This window comes from Halichoerus grypus, chromosome 6 (assembly GCF_964656455.1).
Source record: "Halichoerus grypus chromosome 6, mHalGry1.hap1.1, whole genome shotgun sequence".
Classification (NCBI taxonomy): Eukaryota; Metazoa; Chordata; class Mammalia; order Carnivora; family Phocidae; genus Halichoerus; species Halichoerus grypus.
Genome location: NC_135717.1, coordinates 151,329,554 through 151,352,122, shown reverse-complemented (window position 1 = coordinate 151,352,122; position 22,569 = coordinate 151,329,554). Strand labels below are relative to the sequence as shown.

The following is a 22,569-nucleotide window of genomic DNA, read 5'->3' as shown; positions in this document are numbered from 1 at the left end:
GATGGCCGTTTGTACCATTGGTATATAAAGCCCACTTTTCACGGGAACACACAAGTGTTTCTGAAATCTGCCTGTGACGCCTTAGGGGTCAAGGGAGAGTGCAGGGTACTTGCAAACAGCATTTGAGCCTCTCGGTAAATCAGAGTGCATAAGCCGTTAGGCTAGCCAAAGGGAGCACTCTGGGGCCTGAGACTTGAGGCCTCGGGACCTCACTTTATAATCCTGGTCAAGAAACATCCCTGTGTGCCTGTCCCCTGCCTGCATGTCGTATTGGTTACCCAGGACCAGTCGCATTGACTTCAGTTATTCCTGAGTTAGGCCTGGCTGGGGGTGGTTCTGTACTGTTTTGATTATATCTGCTGGTTCTGATGATCTCATTACTTTGTTAATTAAATTTTTAGCTTATTTTAATCTCCTTTTAATGGTTCACTTTTAACGGTTGGGAAAGAGGAAGTAGCACCTCAGAGACTAGGGTCTGCCCCAAAGGTAGCTCCGTAGCCTTCCTTCCTGTGCTGCAAATTATATCCTCTTGCTGGCCGGCCGGAGAACCCCAGAGACGCAAGTTAAAAATAAACATCCGGGTAGTTTAGGAAGACCACGGGTGAAATTGCCCCTCTGGGGAGAAATGCAAATAGCCCTACGGCCTCTGGGAAGAGTCCCTGAGGCTGCTCACTGGCCAAAGGTGAGGGCTCTCACTTCGTGTCCTGTGTGTGTGTTAAAGTGGGTTTTCCACATTATTTATCATTTGGGATATAACAATTCCTTATGTGGTCTCTTTGGGCACAGGACAGACACCGAAAGGAGTCTTTTCAGATGTGATTATCTGTAGTCACCTATTCTTGCTCCTTTGTCTATACAGTGTTAACGTGGCGAAGTTCCCTGAACACTGGCCCTTTTAGGTAAATGGAAACCTCGGAAAATGACAGCTCTTTGTTTATTCTGTCTAGCCCAGTCCCTTAAGGATCTCAGCTCCGTTAAACTTTTACAGATATTTTTGCCTCGTTGTCATTAGTGTTTTTTTTTTTTCCTTTGGGTTTTTGGCTAGAGGTTTCAAATGTTCATGCCGTCAAATCTATGTTCCTTATTAGGATCTTTTTCCACAGCAGAGTTTCTGGCACTTTTGCTTTAAAACAATCCATTATGAAAACAAATTTTAAAATACACAACTAAGAATACAAACAGTGTAAATAGCTGTAATAGTCCAGACCAGTAGAGTGTCTCTTGGTGTTCAGCAGTAGGTTAGCGGCTGACAGAATGAGGGACATGCTTCTTTGATCTCAACCGTATGCACACTTGATGATCTGTGGGAAACCCTAAGAATCCTTCTTTTTGTCTTCTCCTTCTTTCCTGAAAAAGTTAGTCCTAAAAAAATGAAGTAGAATTGAGCAATGAGCTTCAGGGCAGGGTTGTGGGGACAGGGGCGCGGGAATGCCAGAGCTCAAGTGAAGTGACAAGGACATATATCTACCTTCACTATATACTTATAATCATTAGCTCATGGTCTGCAGGTGCAGCAGCATATTTCGTATTCTTACCAAGAAGTTAATTATTGAATGAGAAGTCTTTGTTATTTAGGATGCTGTTGGTTACAAGGGATAATAACAAGTTAAACTAGCTTAAGCAGAAAAAAAAAGGAACTTACTGGAAGGCTTTTGGGGTCTCTCACAGAATCTAAGGAGAAGGTGAATGGCCAAGTGACAAGAAGGGCCAGAATGCAGCAGAACAACTCAGTTCAGACACTTAAATGTTCCCAGGATGTTCTCTATGCCTTTCACTTCTGTTTCTCTTTGTGTTTTTTCTTTCTCTAGAATGGTCTTCTTTACAGAGTAGGAGAAAACTGACTGCCACTGGTTTCAAGATTTTACTTGCAACACTCACCACTACAGAAGAGAAACCACCTTAATTTCCAGTATTTCCAAGTCCAAAAATCCCAGCAAATGGACTCATTGGCCGAGCTTAGGCACATAGTCATGGCTGCTCCTGCACCTGTGGATGGAAATGGGAGAATAGGGACATGAGGGAGTATTGGAGGGATTTCCCAGAATAGAGATGCTGGCCATAACCCCTAAGTATCTAGGAGCTAGACCTTCCTGCTTCTTTCCATCTCTTAGGGGTATAGGTCAACAGTTCTGCTTTAAACTTATCCTGACTTAGCACTGTTCTCTGCAAGAACTCCCCTCAACTCCGATGGTGAACTCAAGAAAATGACATTTATAAGAATTGAGAGCTCCTCAGTTGGTGTGTTGCCTTCTGTGTGTTTTGTGGACAGTGTAAGAGATTGTCAAAAGTGGGATGTCAATGTGTAAGCATATTTTTTTTTTTTTTAAAGATTTTATTTATTTATTTGGGAGAGAGAGAATGAGAGAGAGCACATGAGAGGGGGGAGGGTCAGAGGGAGAAGCAGACTCCCCGCTGAGCAGGGAGCCTGATGCGGGACTCGATCCAGGGACTCCAGGATCATGACCTGAGCTGAAGGCAGTCGCTTAACCAACTGAGCCACCCAGGCGCCCTGTGTAAGCATATTTTTAATGAATAAATTTGACCAGTTACTTTCTAAAAAGATTGTAGCTAATTGTACTTCCATAAACAAAGTATCAGAAATGTCATTTCCTTATAGACTTATGAGCACTGGACATCATTAATCTTTTAATATTCATCAATCTGATAGGTAATAAATGGCATATTGTTTTGTTTTGCATTTTCCTGACTACTAATAAGACTGCACATCTTCTGGGGCGCCTGGGTGGCTCAGTTGTTAAGCATCTGCCTTTGGCTCAGGTCGTGATCCCAGGGTCCTTGGATCAAGGCCACATCGGGCTCCCTGCTCCGTGGGAAGCCTGCTTCTCCCTCTCCCACTCCCCCTGCTTGTGTTCCCTCTCTCGCTGTGTCTCTCTGTCAAATAAATACAAATCTTTAAAAAAAAAAAAAAAAGACTGCACATCTTCTGTAACTGTGATCCACTTTCCTTTGTTCTCAAATAAATTGCCTGTTCCTATGTTTTTCCTAGTTTTCTCTTGTTCGCTTGTTTTCACCTTGTATGATATTAATTTGTGTTAAGATACTAATTTAACTTATTACATTTTAATTTTTATTTACCATACTTAATGTTAATATTAATCTTTTATTTGTCACATGTCACTCTTTTTTTTACCCATCATTCGTATCAGCTTTATGAAGATTCTTATTCAGAAACAACATATATATATATGGTCATATGTATTAATCTTTTCCTTTATGGATGCTTATTTTCCTAACTTATTTAAGAAAGTTTTTCTACCCATTCTAACTCTTGTAGCTCTACACATTTCTTAACTTTTCTTCTACTGGTTTTTATTTTTTCAGTGTAGTCCAAGTGGATTTGATTTTGTTTATGATGTAGCAGTCTGTTAGCTGGAAAGCCAGTATTCACGGTATATAAAATAAATAAATCCCCGCCTTTCCAACCATAACCTCAGAGGAGTACACATTTGATGTTAACCTCGGACTTTCCCTGTGCACATAGAATTCTTTGAGCTGTGTGTGTGTATGTGTGTTTACATGAACACACACATATGCACACACAAACACTCTATGTAGAGCATAGTCCGTTTTTATTTTATTCTCCTTCAGTCTGCTTTCTTTGCTTAAAAGTCTGGGAAGGAACTCCAAACCAGTGGTATATGTGGCTCTAGCTCATTCCTTCAGAAGACACAATAGCATGCTATCTTAAGAACTGACAAACCTAATGCATTAAGGCATAACCAATTAATTAACTGCATTCAGCTGAAGTGCCAAGGGTAAACTCTTCAGCTGCTCCAGCTCTCCAAGTCCTGCTCTGAAGAGTCCAATCTCCACAAAGTTCTGTACTCAACTCTCCTAGGACAGAGTCAATGTCCACGTCTATCTTCAAAAAGGGTAACTTTCTCATGTGCCTCCTTCAATCAGTCCCCTCCACAGACGCCCCACATTCTGAGCCAGCTTTCTTCTTAGTGAGTTGCAGGTCTGGCTTCTCCATTTAATATTCTGCACCACTGTTCTCCTGCTGACCCTTTTGATACTTCTTACTCTGTGGGGGCTTTGACGGTGGATATAGTTAAAAATAAATGAAGACTCCTGCAATATTTATTGACCTCTCATCAATCTTTGATTCCATAGGAAGGTACCACTTAGCCAAGCCGTATGATTTTGATATTGATTCAAGGTTTTTCATCTTCCCTCAACGCTTTTACTGCCACAGAATCTCAATCGGGGTTCATTTATTCTTCAAATATTGTATTGATGCCACACTTTACCAAACACGGTGTTAAGTGCTGTGGATTACTGGTGAGCAAAATAGTCACAATACTGGGTAGTTATGGACTTCTTTGAGCAAATTCCACTCCTGGATGTCATTAAAAACATTCTTTGTCCTCGATTCTCCTTTGAAGCATCTATCCAAATATTGGATACTGATTTAGCGTTCCTTATGTTCTTCCGCCATAAGAAACAAGCTCAGCATCTTTTGCGATCTAGAAGACAAGGTGTTTTATGCCATTGGTTCTACCATGATGCTCTTCAAACAAGTTTTGTCTGAATAGTTTAGTGTCTTTTTTAATGAAACCAATATTGTTGCTATGGGTTAATGATCACTTGGTTTTCAAGAAATAGTTATTGAGCCCCTATTATATGTAAGATACACGGTGATCTAGATCTAAAATCAAGATCCAGAGGTTGTTTTTCATACCATGGACCCCTTTTGCAGTCTAAAATCTATGAACTCTTCCTCAGAACAATATATATATTCTTTAAAGATTTTATTTATTTATTTGACACAGAGAGAGAAAGCACAAGCAGGCAGAGTGGCAGGCAGAGAGAGAGGGAGAAGCAGGCTCTCCACTGAGCAGGGAGCCGGATGCGGGGCTCAATCCCAGGACCTAGGGATCATGACCCGAGCTGAAGGCAGACGCTTAACCGACTGAGCCACCCAGGTGCCCCAGAACAATATTTTTATAAATACATAAATTAAGATACATTGGATTACAAAGGAAACCAAGTGACCTAAACGTTGGTTAACAATGTTAATTCACTTCTACAAGCCCTGCTGTTAAGTCTTTAAAGTAAAAAATGAAACTATCCATTAATTTTAATAGGAAAAATTATTATGTATTACATCTTATCCTAAGATACCCAAACAATTTTCAAAGATTTTTTAAAAAAATGTGTGTGTATATGTGTGTGTATATATATACACAACTCCATATATATGTATATATTCACACACACACCTGTAATAAAAGTAAGTTTGCATAAAAAATAGTAAGGAATTTGAAAGTAAGCAAACAGTGATCCAGTGAAGGTTTATTGTACTCACCAAAGGAGGAAGAGATGACCAGATAATGAAACCACTTAAAAGCATAAAGTTGAACAAAAATCAAAATGGCTGCACTAATGCTTCAGTGAAGCTCAATTTTTAAAATTTATTTATTTAGTTTTTAAAATATTTTATTTATTTTACTTGAGAGAGAGAGAGGGAGAGAGCACAAGCTGGGGGAGGAGCAGAGGGAGAGGGAGAAGCAGACTCCACACTGAGCGGGGAGCTGACCGGGGGCTGGATCCCAGGACCCCGGGATCATGACCTGAGCTGAAAGCTTAACCCACTAAGCCACCCAGGTGCCCCGCAAAGCTCAATTTTAAAGTAACCTTCTTCCTCTCTTCTGCAAACCTCCCCTCCTCCCTTCTTAGTCTTTGTTTCAGGAACCCGGTACCACCCTCAAAACCACTAATGAGGCTGGCAGCACATACACAATTCCTGCCCAAACCAGCTAGATCCTGTATTTCCCTGTAACTGCCCACCCCCCCGGCCGTAAGCTCCCTGGGGGGGGTGTGTGTGGGGGGGCTTGTAGCTTTTGAAGGCCGTAGCCTGCTGCAGCCTCCTTTGCCCTGCAAAGCGAAAAAGCTATCGTTCCTCTTTATCCCAAACTCTGTTTTCTTTGGTTATGTTTTGGCTCCAAAGCACGGAGGCCGGTTTTCGACAATTGTGGGTGATGTATGTACGGGTAAGAAGTGAGGGAGTTTGACATCGGAAAGCTCCCTTTTCTTTCTGCATTATTTTCTTCACAGATTTTTTTTAACCTTTTGGTGGAACTCATTAGTATGGATGTCAAGTTTTGCTTATAATAAGCTTGAAAACTTATCTCTAGAGCAAAAATAAAAGAAAAACACAAACAATGCAAACTGTGTGGAGGTGTCACATGCACACAACAGACCAAAGGATTTAAGAAATGAAGATGGTGTGTCTCCATCTCTTGCTTGGTGCCCACAGGCAAAGCAAGCACATTTAGGTTCATCAAATAGGCCATCCAATTTAAATTCGCTCCCTATGGTCCTCTGATGACAAAACTCTGCCGAGTGAATTAGTGAGTGTTTTTTTGTTTATTTTTTGTCTGAAATTGTAATATTGACGCACTGTCTTATATGTACTTAGTGTGTTCTGGGTAATATTTTTCTTTATACTGTTACAAATGAAACCACAGGTCCAAAATGGAGTCACTTAGGCTATGTCACCAAAGGGCTTAATACTAACCTAGCAGCATTCCACCCACCCCTAGACATGTAGTCTTAACCTGTCGATCAGGAATTTTCTAAGCTGCACCAATGAGGTCACGCGGGCCCTCTCCATCCCTCCCCTCCACCAAAGGAAGATGAGGTAATCCACCTAGTAAGACAGCCTGCCTTTCCCCCTAAGGGAAAGTGACTTCGCTGGAAACAATCTTTTCTTTTCTTTTGCTAATAACTTCTTGCCCCACCCTCCTTCTATAAAAACCTTCCATTTTGCACAACTCCTAGGGAGCCTCTCCCTATTTTCTGGTTCATGAATCGCTTAATAAAGCCAATTAGATCTACTAGGTTGAATTTTGTTTTTTATCAATACTGGGAATAAAAAGTTACCCAATAGTCATATGATTTTTGAAGAGTTTTATTGCTGAAAAGTCATTAACCAAACGTTCATTTTATAACTGAACATTACATTTCTGAGCATATTATCCTATAGACAAAACTTGAGGATCCAAGGACTCAGCTAGGGGATTAAAAAACAAACAAACAAACAAAAAACCAACTGAACAGAACAGACATAACTCCCTGCCTCTAAGGAGCATATATTCTTCACAATCTACGTGGATGATCATTTTGTTCACAAGGTAAATTCTTTCAGGGACACCTGGGTGGCTCAGTTGGTTAAGCGTCTGCCTTGGGCTCAGGTCATGATCCCAGGGTCCTGGGTTCTAGTCTCATAAGGCTCCTTGCTCAGCAGGGAGCCTGCTTCTCCCTCTGCCTGCCACTCCCCCTGCTTGTGCTCGCTCTCTCTCTCTGACAAATAAATAAATAAATAAAATCTTTAAATAAATAAAGGTAAATTCTTTCAGCTCACAGAAGGTGCATTTTTGTCCCTAATATATAGTCCTATCACAATGCAGTGCTCATAATCAAAGCCCAAAGAGAGTACAGTTATCCCATTAAAGGTTTGTTTGCTTAGATGGTTATCATATCCTCCAAAATCTCTGTCAAGATTACCTCTTTAATGTTTCTTGATCTAGGTCAGAGATAGGCAAAGTATTGCTAAGAGCCAAGTCCATTACCTCCTGCTTTGTAAATAAAGTTTTATTGTAACACAACCATGCCTGTATTGTCTATGGCTGCTTCTGTGTAGGGATAAGGAATTGGAACAAGTATCTTCTTGCCCACAGAGTCAAAAATATATACTATCAAGTTCTTCATAAAAATGTTTGCCTGTCACTGATCTAGATTTCTGGGGCTTCAAGTATAGTATTGAGCATTTGACCAGATCTAAAGAACCTTCTTAAGAGATGTGGCCTTGGTTACAGATACTCTTATAGCTCTCCTATAAAGGAAATAAGAGAGAGAATTTTGTAGAAATGGATCTTCACTTTCTAATTTTCATCATAATACCAGAATACCCATTTCCCCAGTGCTTAGCAGGTATAACTCTTAATGTGCAAATCTGTCTGTCACTGCTTTGCTTAAAATTCTAGGGTGACATCTTCCTTATTCTTTGGATAAGATTAACATTTTTAAATGCAGTCTACAAGGTGCCTCAGGCTCTGACCTCACCTATTTTCCCAGACCTATCTTTGGTCTCTACCCTTACTCTCCCTACTAGGACCACAGGGTTCTGCTTTAGGCACAGTTCTGTGTCCTTTGTAAATTCACCTTCTTAGTCTACAGAGCAACTCTCCTGCCCCCAGACCCCACCCAGCTTAATTCCTACTCATCCTCAGACTTCTGACTAAAGACGCTGTTGTGGGAAAGATTTCTTTGATGATCCCATCAACTAGGTTCGACTTTCATAGGTCCTGTGTTTTTCTTTCACAGCGGATTTTCAGAGTGGCAGATATGTACTTAATTTTTGCTACTTACTTAATTTCAGTCTCCCTCCAGATTCCGTTAAGTGTGGGACAGGTCTTTTCTGTTTGTGGATGTATCTCCAGTGCTTAGCCATTACCTTACTAGTCAATCAAATTTGTGGAATGAATTTATGAATACCATAAAACACATACATCTGACGTTTACCAGTGAACTTGTTCTCAGCTCTCATTGGGAGAGTCAAATCAAGAATGCACTGCTGGTTGGGGCACCTAGCTGGCTCAGTCGGTTAAGTGTCCGACTCTTGGTTTCAGCTCAGGTCGGTGATCTCTGGGTCGTGATCTCAGGGTCATGATCTCAAAGTTGTGAGATCGAGCCCCATGTCTGGCTCCGCTGAGTGTGGAGTCCACTTGGGATTTTCTCCCTTTCTCCCCATCTGCCTCTCTCCGCACTCTCGCTCTCTCTCTCTCTCAAACAAGTAAAATCTTAAAAAAAAAAAGTACTACCTGAACCATGTTTCCCTGAATGTTTTATAAAATTATGTAAAACTGTTCTATATTATACATATTCTATATATATATAGAACATATATTCTATATATGTTCTATATATAGAGTTTAACACTAATAAATGTTTTTTCTTTTGATAGCACCTTTTTTTTTTAAGTTAGCAAAAGCAATGTACTTGGTTGTGTTTCTTCTTCCCCGGACGCCAAGAAGCTCAAAAGTAAATGCATTGCTTATTCATAGCAACGTTCTCCAAACCCAAATTCTTAGTAAAAAATTCTTCCTACTTTCTTTACATGGCTCATTAGGACTTTCATTTATTTTTTTAAAAATCTATTAAATATTTGCTTCATGTCAAGGTGCCTCGACTTTGCATAAATATATCTTGATCCTGTTTAAGGCTCATAACTTTTCCCTTTGGAGTAAATGTAGAAAACTATATAAATAGCGCCTCTTTGGCCATATCTGAACAATTGGTGAGAATGGAAGCTACAATCGGTCGGTCACAGGAGGTTCTAAGAGTCCTGATTAAAATTACATGACCGCCTTGGGCTGGAGAAGAGGGGATAGGGAGTAGGTTATCCACTGCTCATGAAATTCAAACAACCTGTGAATACACTGCATCCACACCTAGGCAAAACTCAGCTTCCTGTGCCATCAGTTAGGGACGCAGCCTAACATGTATGCAGTTTGAAAATGAGGACCTCCTGGGTCACTTCTTGCTCCTCTGCAGGTTGGTTTTCAGGTCACTTCTCCTGCCTCCCTAAGTAAGGGGGGGAGATAGGGGGCAGGAGGTGACTTAAAAGAGCTCATCTGTTTAGGAGTTGGGGAGACGTAATCATAAGTTTGCACTTTCTTCAGATGATTGATTAAACAATGAGTGTTTATGAAATCAAGAAAAATGTGTTTTCCCCCAGAAGTTTCCTTTTCAAAGATGTCTCTGTGCACTCTGGCCAGTTTAAAAAGAGCCCCATAGGGTGCTTATTTTTTTTACACATATATTGCCAAAGTAGTTCCTGTTTTGGTTTTAATGTGTTCCTTCTTTTTAGTGGGATGAAAGAGAACTTTCTTTAAAAAAGACCTGTCTGCTGATCATGTTTGTTTGAATGAGCCTAAATAAAGCTTCTGTTAAGAGTTTAACTGTTTAGCTAAATCCTCTGGGCTAAATTATCTGGCAGATTTTCGTCCTTAGTTGGACTATGTAACTAGAGTGCTCTTATTACCCTCTTTCTAACTTGAAATTCCTGCCTCCCCCAGGACTTCTCTGAAGTGAATGTCTTGAGGAAGGAGCTCTTTCTCTCAATCTAGTTGACTTACTTTTTTTTTTTTTTTTTTTTGCTTAAAGATACAAGTGCTCTTGACTCCGGTCCCTACCCGCTCCATATTGCAAGGACAGCTTTGTTTCCGCAAGGCAGAAAGCCATGAAAAGAACCCTTCCTTGAGTGCTCTAAGGCTGTGTCTCTGACTATTGCTTTACAGTTTGAAATTGACTCATGCAGTAACCAGTGGGGCCAGACATTAAAAACAGCTCGGAGACCATTCTTTGAGTTGGAAGGTCAGATGCACAGTCAAAACTCAAATTGGTTTCCAGAAGATGGAAATGTTTTCCTACATTGCGCTGGATGAAAAGATGTAGAGAAGAGGCCCCTACTACAAAATATGCAAATATGGAATGCTTTCAACACAAGCATTAAAGCCAGTAAAGAAGCCTTGGCTTTCATATTCAATTAATTCAACCGAATCAAACTGTAAATATTATCTAAGCTGAAGATTGCTTCCTCCTCATTTAGGGAAAAACAAGTATTTACTAAACAAATGGATAAGAACACAAGATAATGAGAAGCTTCTTATGTTATCTCCTTCAGAAAATAAATGCAATTTGACATGCAAATCTTAACCTTTTTTTTTTTCTCCCAGAGGACTTTCTCTTTTTGGCTAGAATAGTCTTTTTAGGAATTTAGATCAGTCTAACTTGCTATGTGCCGTAGATGAATACGTTCTAAGTTCAATTTTCCAAGGGGAAATTCAAGCTGAAGTACATCCAAATCCATGATAGTTTTCACAATCATGTTGGGCATCTCTGTGTAGGGCCTCTATATTTATTTGTTTATTGCACTTCTTTTTGCCATTTGAATGTTCCTTGGTTTTAGTTGACTATCTTGTGTCAAATGAATGATGTGACGTCACTTCGTACATGTAAATGCTAATCTACTTTGAGATTTTTACATTCAAGTCCCTTAAAAAGGTCAAGTTGCTGCTTTTCTTAGAAGTGAAAATAAAACCATGGACTATGCCAACATTTGGTTAGATGATTATTTTACCAAGCTTCCTGAGTATTATCTTCTCTCTTGAGAGTAACATGTGGACATCATTATCTGTTCTGGCTTGCCTAATGTCTCAGAAGCTGGGAAGAATGCATTTTACCCAGACTATAGAACTTCCGGGACGCAAGTAACAACTCACTTAAAACTTAGTTGATACTTAAAGTTAACATTTTTACCTATTAAATTGGTATCTTGACTTTTTTTCTTTTAAGAGACAAATTTTCTAACTTGAGATAGTATATGCCTGGATAAAAATTTCATTGGTTTTAAGTTCTAGAATTTTGCCACTACTTTTTAAGTTTATATCTTTAAGTAATCTCTACACCCTACATGGGGCTCAACCTCACAACCCCGAGATTGTCACTACTTTTTAAAAGCAGTCTTTCTGAAACATTAGTGTCTAGATAGCTGGGCCCTACCCCTGGATTTTTTTATTTAGTGGGTCTGGAGCCAAAAGTTTGCATTTCTGTCGGTTTCCTGGGGCGATGCTGGGGTAAGGATGGGGTGGAAACCACTGAGACATCCCAACCCCCTGTCCTATTAGTTCGAAGGGAAGCAGAGATCCATGTGTTCCATATTCAGAAAGTTAAAAAATATTATAGGCTGGGATGCAAACCTGTTAAGAACTTTGTAATGATTCTTTAAAGTTCACAATTTTCCGAACTTGATCTTATCATCTGTCCCTTTCCCCGTGACTACTGTTAAGCCTTAACACTGAAATAGGTCTTTGGCAGCTGGGGAGATGCAGATAAACATCCAATAAGCCTGAACCCTGGAGGAGACAGAGTATATGGTGGTAACTTTACAAAGAGCAAAGTAAATGGAATCAGAGGGTTCTGCTAAAAGGAAGGAAACAAGGTCATGGAGGGAGGCCTGGCTTTGAGAAGTGGCCCTGGCGCTTAACAATAGAAAGTTCAAGGAGAATTCCTGGAAGGCCAGCGATCAAGTTCCAATGCCCTGCTGAGATAGACACAAAACCAGCCCTTGTAGCCACCTTCCTGCTTCTTCCACCTGATGCCTAGTGGGCTTCTCTCAGTTGCTGGGGAAGGGGGACTGTGGGCCTGACCCCTCCCTGGTTCCTCCTGCCAGTTTAGGCCAAAGGATAAGTGAGGTGCTTTGATAGTCTGACATGGAAGGCATTTTTGCTGCTTTCTCTTAACGGCCCCTAGGGATAATTTTCATTCCAGTGAAATTATTTTATCTGGCAGATGAATGTTTTAATATGTCCTTTGATTCATTTTTCAGGGAGCCTTTTAATGAATGTAGCTGTTTTTTCCTGGGTATGTCAGCCATGAGAGATCTCCTCAGCTGCCTCAGGTTTTGTTTTTTCTTTCTACTGTCCCTGCTCATCTCGAAATGGTCTTCTAAACTTCATAGGGTTTTCTTTCTCGCAGTCCCGTTTAGGAAAGGTAGTATCAGGAGCACGCCAACAAGATTTGGAGTCCATGACTTGAGAGTTCAAATCTGGTTGCAAGACCCTGGGTAAATTACTTCTTTTCTTGAGGACTGAAATCTCACATGGTTCGCTGCCAATTAGACTTCCATGGTGGCATTTCTCCCTGGTGGCGTTTCTTGGAGAACGACATAGGAATGCGTCTGCCGCCCTTGGCCTGGTGTGTGCTGCCCAATGATACATGACCATTGCCCTTGCTGCCGGTAGGCAACATTTTAGTCCCCTTTCCTCCCATTCTCTCCAATCTGAGTTGCTTTAACAAGAAACAGGTTAGCCCCAAATCTGCATGTGTCACCCTCTGATTCCTAGCCCTGTTGTGTTTTCTGAACTTGGATTCATACCTGCCCTTGGATTCATACCTAAGCAAAGCAAGGCAGGGTGCCAGATGGGGAGGCTGCTAAAAGCGGTCTCCTTCCTGTGGGCAACCAAAAAGAAGAAGAATTAAAAAAGACAGAGGTCTCTGTTGAAGAGATAAGCCCACGTGCAAGCTAAATTATTTAAAGATTTAAGTAAGAAGGGAGACAAAAATAGAAGTCACTTTGGGGCGCCTGGGTGGCTCAGTTGGTTAAGCGGCTGCCTTTGGCTCAGGTCATGATCCCAGGGTCCTGGGATCGAGCCCCGCATCGGGCTCCCTGCTCGGCAGAGAGCCTGCTTCTCCCTCTCCCTCTGTCTGCCGCTCTGCCTACTTATGCTCTCTCTCTATCTCTGTTAAATAAATAAATAAATAATCTTTAAAAAAAAAAATAGAAGTCACTTCAACATTACCTCTTTCCAATCCATCATCCTCAGGGCTTTCCAAAAAATAAATCTGATCCTATCACACCCCTGTCAAAAATATCCCCCCTCCGAACATCCTATGCCTCACCCCCACCACCAATTTTTTTCAAAAATACTTATTTTCCTTATATTGGTTTAAGAATTTAAAATACTGCAAGGTCAGGCCCCCCCTTTTCTTCTTTCTAAAGAGAACTAATTATGGGTCAACTTCATAATTCAGCAGAGATTATTTCTGCTTTAGATTTATTAGCAGAGATTATTCACTTCAGCAGAGTTTAGCAGAGATTATTCACTTTTGGGGCTTTCTTATCTCCTTCTGTAGCCAAACACACACAGGAATGAATGCCTTGTCTCTGTGTGCTGTTAACCCTAGAGAGAACTCTCCCACTCCCCCCTGTACTTTTTGGCTAAGCTGTGAGTTTTCAAAAGCAAGCACCGTAGACACCTAACATCTGGAAGTAAGTTCAGGACAAATACAATTTTAGCGAACGCAGCTAGCTGACTGGGAACAATGAAGCCACCTCCAGCTCAGCCCGGAAGTCTATGGGTCTAACTGCGCCTTTGGGAGAGGGATAGTCCAGATGGGGAACAAGACCTTGGCCACGTGGGATTACTGTATACAAGGGGATGGTGGGCAAAGGCCTTCCAGACAAACTTGTGAACTGCAGTACAGCCATTAGAAAAATTCTGGGCCTTTCCCAGCAATAATCCAGGAATCCTGGATCTCATGAATGAACTGAGAGACTAGAGCATAGGAAGGACACCTCCTGAGCAACTTCAGGATGGAAGGGCAGTATGAGAGAGTGGTACATAAGCAAATGACACCATGGCTAACCAGATAGAAAAATACTAAAACATGTCTACATAGCATAAAGGGATACAAAGTAAAAAATCTGAAATGTCGGCAATGTGGATGTTACCACAATATTCCTGAGCAATATATCTAAGTTACTTTGGCCTCCATTTCATTTGCTCTGGAAATGCGGTCTATCCTAGAACAATATTTACTTACAAAAGCAATTTCCACAATAATCTAACATGGCAGCCAGGGAAAAAAGTGCCATGGAGTTGAGTTACTTATCTTGTCCTCTCAAATATTGACTGTCCAATTTTAAGCCACAAAAACTCTCTCTATATTATTTTTCATCTGACAAATTGCAAGTCATGGTTTTGATTTGACTCATTTGTATTTTGATATGTCTATTTAACATCATTCAAGAGCATTGGCTATGCGTTGGGCATTAGGCATTGGGGATACAATAGTGAATTACATAAGATGCCTGTCCTCAAAGAATTTACAGACTAGAAAGAAAGAGAGACTTGTAAACATAGTAAATCTAGTGTTTGCTGAGTCCCAGAGCCAGGGGAAGGGAAAACAGAATACTGTGGACATTTACTCAAGTGCAAAGAGTCACAAAAGCTTCTTGGAGGGTGAGCAGAAATTAGCTAGGGAAAGGAGAAAGGGAGAAGGTATCTCAGGCAGTGGGACTAGCATATAAAATGAATAGCATAATAGCTTAATTTAATTTAGTGTTATCATCTTTATAGATTAATAGTTTAGATGAGTTCCCAAATGCAGACCATGATGGCATTCAAAAAGTGGCATTTAGTGACTTGAGATTTATTCAATTAAAAAGACCATGCTTTATTCTAACATGGATACCTTTCCGACTTTGAGGATGTTAAAATGTCATCCTTTTCCCAAAATGATAGTGATAGCAGATGGTAATGTGATTCTTTTTAAAAAAAATCTTTGGCAAAATAAAACATTTTCAACCTTGTGTTCATCCTTAAATTTCACTAGTCTATGAAATAAAGAAGTTCATTTTCCTACCCTATGTAAATGTTTATTTTTTTTTCTCTCTTTCTCTTTTTGGTTAAAAAACAGAATACTCAAAAAGTGTCCAGGTTGCTCTGATTTGTTATTCCAGAGCAAACTGTTCTAGTAACAGTTGAGCTGAGGGATGGGAATATAAATCCCTGGCCCTTTGGAATTCTAGTTAGTTGTCCAATAGTTACCTCTATAGATAGAACTTTCTGAACTTCTAAGCACTCTTTCCAAAGACCTGATGTTTGTGCTTTTACTTGCAAACTTATTTTGAAACCCAGGTTCATTTTCTGGGTTTGCTTTGATAGAATTCCCAAATTTTGTTTGTCTGTTTGTTTTTAGTGCTTTGATTTAAATTTTTCTAGGTTTGGGAAATAAATTTGATATTATCAAATTGCCTGATGACAATATAAGCCAGCTAATATATATATTTGGGTGCTTCCTTAGTGCCAGAGAGAGTGCTAAATAGTCTCTATAATTATTCTACTTAGTCCTCACAACAACCTTTAAGTTTCTGAAGGAAATAGAATGCAGAGAAGCAAGTAACTTGCCTCTTACACACAGCCAAGAGAGTTGGGTTTGTCAAGACAGTTGACCCTTCAAATACACAGGTTCGAGCTGTGTGGGTCTACTTATAGAAGAAGTTTTTTATATACTATACTATATTATAAATGTATCTTCTCTTACGATTTTAATAACATTTTCTTTTCTCAGCATTACTTTATTATAAGAATACATTGTATAAAAATATCACATACAAAATACGTGTTAATTGACTTTATGTTATTGGTAAGGCTTCTGGTCTGCAATAGGCTATGAGTAGTTAAGTTTTGGGGGAGTCCAAAGTAATATGTGGATTTGACTGCTTGTGGCTCTTTGCCCCTAATACCTGCGTTTTTCACGGGTCAACTGTAGTTGAGACTGCCCTATAGTTTAACCTAACAGCAAAATGAGAAAGTGCCTTTATAATTCAAAAGCTGTTGAGAAACACCAGCTTGCTTTATAGATGGGAAGAACCTGACTAAACCTCTGGAAAAATACTATTAAACATATGTATGTCCAGAATTGAAACTGTTAGTAATTAACATTGTGCACTATCTAAAGCTTGCATTTAGGACCAATATTTATTTCCAGTTCTTTCTCTGAGTTCTCCCTAGACTCCCCAGGTAGAAGAGTAATTTCTTAAATCCACTTGTCACTTCAAAGAATGATTTAAGGAGGGAAACATACACATATGATAAAAAACAGTGTGGGGGTGAGTTTAACTTTCTGGTAACCCTATTCAACTGATTTTAAAAAGCTTTCAGAAGGGGTCCAGCCACTGCCTGGGAAGGCAGTTAAAAGTGGAGAGAATGTGCCCTTGGGAAACAAGTCTGAGTTCAAATGCTAGCATTTTGTTAACTTCATAAATCGTTTGAATTTCAGAGGAGTCAAATGAAGCTCAGAATTATCAGGAGTCCAAGTTGGAGACCAGGCTTGGAGGAGAAAAACCTTCATTTGATTTCTCATCTAATGCTCAAATGACTGATAACGTGAAGGAAATGAACGGAGCAGATTAAGGGTGGGTGGAGTTAGGAGGGATATCAGGAGATCTTGTGCTAGGACTATCGTGATTTTAAGAATTTACTTCTGTTTCCCTGTCTCCTTTTTGAGTAGTAAAAGAGGTTTCATGTCCTCAGTGAATTACCATGACGCCTATTTTAAAGCACAGTTCTATCTGAAAAGTCCTAAAAGGAAAAAACGTACCTTATTTACCATTATTTTTGATGCACTCATCCAAAGAAAATTAAGACATTCACAACAGTCAATGCTTTTAACAATACCATCTTTAAAGTATTTAACTTAGGTCACATGTAACTAATTATTGCATATGAATGAAAAAAATAATCTATAAGTTGTTCTTTCAAACCCAGTTTTAAATATTTCATTTAAACAATAAAACGTTTTCTCCCTCTGCTTTATAACGTCCTACTTTTGCTTCATTTCTATACCCTTCGGCTCAGTATTTTAAAAACACACACACACACACACAACTCAAAGTGGTGTGTTTTGCAATATTGATGACCAACAAAACTCAGGATATTTATTTCCATCTGGTAGAGTTCAACTTCTGCCTCTTCTTTGCTTTCTCCATCTGCCCCACTCACCATCTTTTTTTTTTTTCTCCTCCTTAATGGAGTTAGGGTTAACCCTCTCTTAGGCTTAATCGTTTTAGCAGGCTCAAGCCATAGTACAACCGTCACTTTTTTTTTCTAGTTTTGCAAGTAGGGTTTCCAGTAAACTCAAACGTCTACGACTAATACTTTCACAAGCTTCAAATTTAATCTTTATTTTCTTCTGTTTTTATAATGAGCAGCAGAACTCTAAGGGCCCGACAGTTATTTGGACTCTAAAAAAAAGAATCTCTGGTTAGCGTAGACACGGTGTAAAACGCATTATGCAACTCCCCTCCCCCTCCCCAACCCCCTAGAGCTTAAACTTTACAGAATCCGCGTTACTACATTTATCAGCACTAAGTTGGATTCTGTAAGGTCTCCACTCCTCGTTTACCTCCAGAAGTTACTGAAACAGCAACCATAAAAGGCTTACTAACCTTTTATTTATTTTGCAATTAAACTTTACAAAGACATCCCCCCACTCCTCCCCAAGGGTGGAGCAGGATCGGCTCCCTGGAGTTGGCAGCGCTTCTACTACGAGACCCCGACTCCCTGGGGTTGCAGAAAGACCCGCAAAGGTCCGCGGGCTCCACTTTCTCCGCACCCCCGCTGAGCGTCCCCGCACCTTTGGCACGGGGACCCGAACCGCGCTGCCCCGCACAGGCCTCCAGCTTGGTGATCCAGCCTCTTAGACCGGAGCGGGGACGGGATCCGCGCGCGCGGACAGCCTAAGCAAAGCGGCTTTTACTGCCCAGCACTGAGCCTCCCGGCCAGCAAGCCCAGGCAGCGCACTTTCGCAGAGGATGCCCTGGCGCTGGGCCCGGAGTTGCGGAAGCGGGAAGGAGGAGCTAGGGCTGGGGCGGGGCTTTCACACGCGCACCCTCGCTCGGCTCGGTCCCCTGGCCACAGCCCGCCGGTCTCCGGCCGCCGCTCGGGAGTTTATTTGTTTACAAGCGGATTACGTCAGCTCCTCCCTCTCTTCCCGGTCTCTGCATCCGCCCCCTGCTCCCTTTTCCCGCCCCCTCCGGCTCCGAATCTGCTGCGTCACAATGGTGCGATCTCCGGATTGGCTGCAGTCGGCCGTCATACTCCAGCTACGCCACTTCCTTTCCGCGGCGCTATAAAAGCTACTGCACGGCGCCTGTGTGTCTTCGCCCCTCCGAGCTGGAAATGCCACTGTTGGGAGCTTCGGAGGCTGGGGAGCTGGACGCGGAGGCGGCTGGGGAAGTCCGAGCGATGTGACCAGGCTGCCGTCGCTCGTCTCTTCCTCTCGCCTGCCGCTTCCTGTCGTGAAAATAACTTTTTTACTATAAAGGAGAAAAAAAAAGTAGCTGTCCGCCCCTCCCGCCCTCTCTTCTTCTCAGCCCTCTGACCTGCGAGGGAGCCCGGGGTGGCCGCTCCGCCGTCGGGGCCGCGCCGCCGAGCCCCGGCCGCCCCGGGCCGCCCCCGCCCGCCGCCCCCATGCATCCCTTCTACACCCGGGCCGCCACCATGATAGGCGAGATCGCCGCTGCCGTGTCCTTCATCTCCAAGTTCCTCCGCACCAAGGGGCTCACGAGCGAGCGACAGCTGCAGACCTTCAGCCAGAGCCTGCAGGAGCTGCTGGCAGGTGAGCCGGCCGCGGCGGGAGTGCGAGGGGTGCCGGGCGGACGTGGACCGCACACCCCGGGCGGGGAGGCGGGCCGAGCCGTCGGGGCCGCGGGACCCGCGGCTCTGCCCCGGGCGGGCAGCGCTCGGGTCCCGCCGCGGGACCCGGGCTGGCGCGCTAGGTGGCCGCTAACGGCGGGTCCCGGCGAGGGTTTGGGGGCTGGGCCGAGGGCGCCCCCTCCCCCCACGGCTGGCCCACCGAGGGGAGAAGGAAACAGGCGCACAACAAAGAAACTACAGCCACTGAGGCGGGAGCCGCGGTCCTCGGACCGTCCGCGGATTTGGGGACAAAGGAACTGCGGGGCTGGGGTTGGTTCGACGCCCCCTCCCCCAACTCCCTCCAACCGTTGTGGGCTCGGCGGCCCGGCCCGGGGGTGGGAAACCGCGCCGCTGCCCCGGGGCCAGCCCGGGACGGACGTGCTGTCTCCCCGCGCCTCCTGCCTCTGACCATTAATCATCGCATTTGTCACCGGTTCAGTTACGGCCCTGCCCAGAGCGTGGTTTAGGGTTGCTTGTTTTTCTTCCCTTCGGGGTTAACAGTCCGGTGGCGCTTCTCCTCCAAAGCCATAAACCCCATTGTCTGCGGCTGGGGTGGGGTGGAGAAAGTAAACAGGTTCCCGCCTGGCCGCCGGTGCCAGCCGGCTGCCCGGCCAGCCGAGGCCGCGCGCCCGATTCCTGTTTTGGCGGCTCGACCGGTTGGTTCCTGGAGATTGTTTTGTCCCATGCTACTGTGTTATTTCTAAAGCCTTGCCCGCTCTTTCCCCAGCCCCGCACACGCACAGCAGCGAGAGCGATGCTGGGCATTTTTAAAAGTTGATAGTTTAAATTTTTCACTTCTCAAAGGAGCCAGCGGAAGAAGGAAGCTACAGCGGGACCTAACAGTAACGATCTAAAGCATTGTTTCTCTGTTCTTTTTTTTTTTTTTTTTTTTCCTATAGAACATTATAAACATCACTGGTTCCCAGAAAAGCCGTGCAAGGGATCAGGTTACCGTTGTATTCGCATCAACCATAAAATGGATCCTCTGATTGGACAGGCAGCACAGCGGATTGGACTGAGCAGTCAGGAGCTGTTCAGGCTTCTCCCAAGTGAACTCACACTCTGGGTTGACCCCTACGAAGTGTCCTACAGAATCGGAGAGGATGGCTCCATCTGCGTGCTGTATGAAGCCTCACCAGCAGGAGGTAGCACTCAAAACAGCACCAACGTGCAAATGGTAGACAGCAGAATCAGCTGTAAGGAGGAACTTCTCTTGGGCAGAACCAGCCCTTCCAAAAACTACAATATGATGACTGTATCAGGTTAAGATATAGTCTGTGGATGGATTATCTTATAATGGATGGATAAATTTGATTTTTGCTTTGGGTGGGCTCCTCTTGGGGATGGATTATGGAATTTAAACCATGTCACAGCTGTGAAGATCTGGCACAAGATAGAATGGTAAAAAAAAAATTTTTTTTAAAGTGACAGTGCCATAGTTTGGACAGTACCTTTCAATGATTTAATAGCCTGTGAGTCCAAGTAAATGATCACTTTATTTGCTAGGGAGTGAAGTCCTAGGGTGGTTTCAGTTTCTCCCAGATGTTATACCTAAATTTTTTCCATCAACCCCTTTAAGGCAAATCTGTATTTCAAAGAACCTTTCTCTGCAGTAGATCTTGCAGAGGAAATTTGCACTATTACACTTGAAAATTGTTAACTTTTTTGGCAGCTCAATAGGAAAGCTCAACATTTTAAACATGGTAGTACTGGAAATTTTGACAAGACTTTTACCTAGCACTTAAATATGTATAAATGTACATAAGACAAACCTAGTAAGCATGACCTGGGGAAATGGTCAGACCTTGTATTGTGTTTTTGGCCTTGAGAGTAGCAAGTGACCAGAATCTGCCATGGCAACAGGCTTTAAAAAAAGACCCTTAAAAAGACACTGTCTCAACTGTGGTGTTAGCACCAGCCAGCTCTCTGTACATTTGCTAGCTTGTAGTTTTCTAAGACTGAGTAAACTTCTTATTTTTAGAAAGTGGAGGTCTGGTTTGTAACTTTCCTTGTACTTAATTGGGTAAAAGTCTTTTCCACAAACCACCATCTATTTTGTGAACTTTGTTAGTCATCTTTTATTTGGTAAATTATGAACTGGTGTAAATTTGTACAGTTCATGTATATTGATTGTGGCAAAGTTGTACAGATTTCTATATTTTGGATGAGAAATTTTTCTTCTCTCTATAATAAATTGTTTCTTATCTTGGCATTTTAATCAATCTCTTGTCATGATTATAGAGGTTCAGCTATAAAAGATACGTTTCTCAGAAGACTTAGGTTCTATAAGCTATGTGAATGTCAGTTGCACACTGGTCATGCTGAAAAACATTTGCTAGGAGTGAAGATGATCTGTGTATACATATTTAGGTATTAGAGGAAACACAGGGTAACTTTTTTTTTTTTTTTGATCTCTAAAGTCAAAACATGGACACATTCCCAGGCTAATCTCATGAAATGAGGATAAGAGACAAAGGTAACATCTACCAAACAAAGTGATACTCAGAATTTGCATGTCATTGCTTCCCCGTTGAAGTGAAGATCATTGGGTCCATTCTGGCCCACCTTTGAGAAACAATTACTTTGCCCCATGGAATTCTTGTTCAATTAGAAAATCCTGGGGCAGATGACCCATAGTCTTAAAGAACAGACTAATAATCACTGCAGGGATTGGTTGCTTTTTGCTTTTCATCAGCTGCAAGATTTACATAAAAATCACTTAAGCTGGAATTCAACAAAAGGTATGTTTATGAATTTTTATTCTCAAAAGTTGAAATGTGAGTTTTTGATTCCTCATTTTCAGATTTCTGTTTCGGATAAATTCTAAGAACCTAAATGAAACATTGAGTGCTGGAGTGTAGATCACTACCGCATATGATAAAAACTTGTTGGTAATTCTTTGGTTGTAGAGGATAACATGGTTCTTCAGTGGAAATTGAAAGTGGGGAATTTTGAGTTTTTCTCTACACAGTTAAGTGACTTACCATAGAGTGGCTTTTTTGGGAGCTACTTATGTAAACATGTACACTCGAAATATTTCACAATTTAGGTTACTTGAAATCAATTACTTGAAATCAGTAGAGCCAAATTTGGGGATTTATTAATGACTGATTTTGTAGACTACACAGGAATATACAGCTGAATACGAGGGAATTTAGAATACAGGCTATGTGTGTGTACTTTATAGGCCATTCTTGGGCATTTGCATTATAATAACCACAGCACATGGAACCCCCTTGCCAATTATTATGGTTTTATTTTTCAGTGTGTTCTTTGAGAAAGTCTCCCAGTTTTTCAGATTTGAATGTGCAGTAAAACAACTGGTAGTAGAGTCTACCCCGGTCTCACGCCAGTTCTGATGACTGTTGTTTGCCAACTGCATCGCATCTGGTAACTCCTTTGAAGCCAGGTGATGGATAAAGTTCTGCATACTAAATCCTTGGAATCAAAGGCAAAGTATCCAGAGAGTTGAATATATTCTAGTACCTAAAACTTGTGT

General features: G+C 42.0%; 1 protein-coding gene across 1 annotated transcript; it reads left to right on the top strand.

Moving 5' to 3' along the window:
* Nucleotides 1-18,525: 18,525 nt before the first annotated feature.
* BTG1 (BTG anti-proliferation factor 1) lies at nucleotides 18,526-21,288 on the top strand. Its single transcript, XM_036078067.2, has 2 exons — nucleotides 18,526-18,993; nucleotides 19,970-21,288. The coding sequence occupies exons 1-2, from the start codon at nucleotides 18,846-18,848 to the stop codon at nucleotides 20,335-20,337; spliced, it is 516 nt and encodes a 171-aa protein (XP_035933960.1). The 5' UTR covers nucleotides 18,526-18,845; the 3' UTR covers nucleotides 20,338-21,288.
* Nucleotides 21,289-22,569: the final 1,281 nt, after the last annotated feature.

What these genes read in the sequence shown, in the direction of transcription:
- BTG1 (XM_036078067.2), top strand. Translation starts at nt 18,846, where the DNA reads ATGCATCCCTTCTACACCCGGGCCGCCACCATGATAGGCGAGATCGCC. An exon ending in CCTGCAGGAGCTGCTGGCAG is followed by an intron (nt 18,994 to 19,969) that starts GTGAGCCGGCCG and finishes TTTTTCCTATAG; the next exon opens with AACATTATAAACATCACTGG.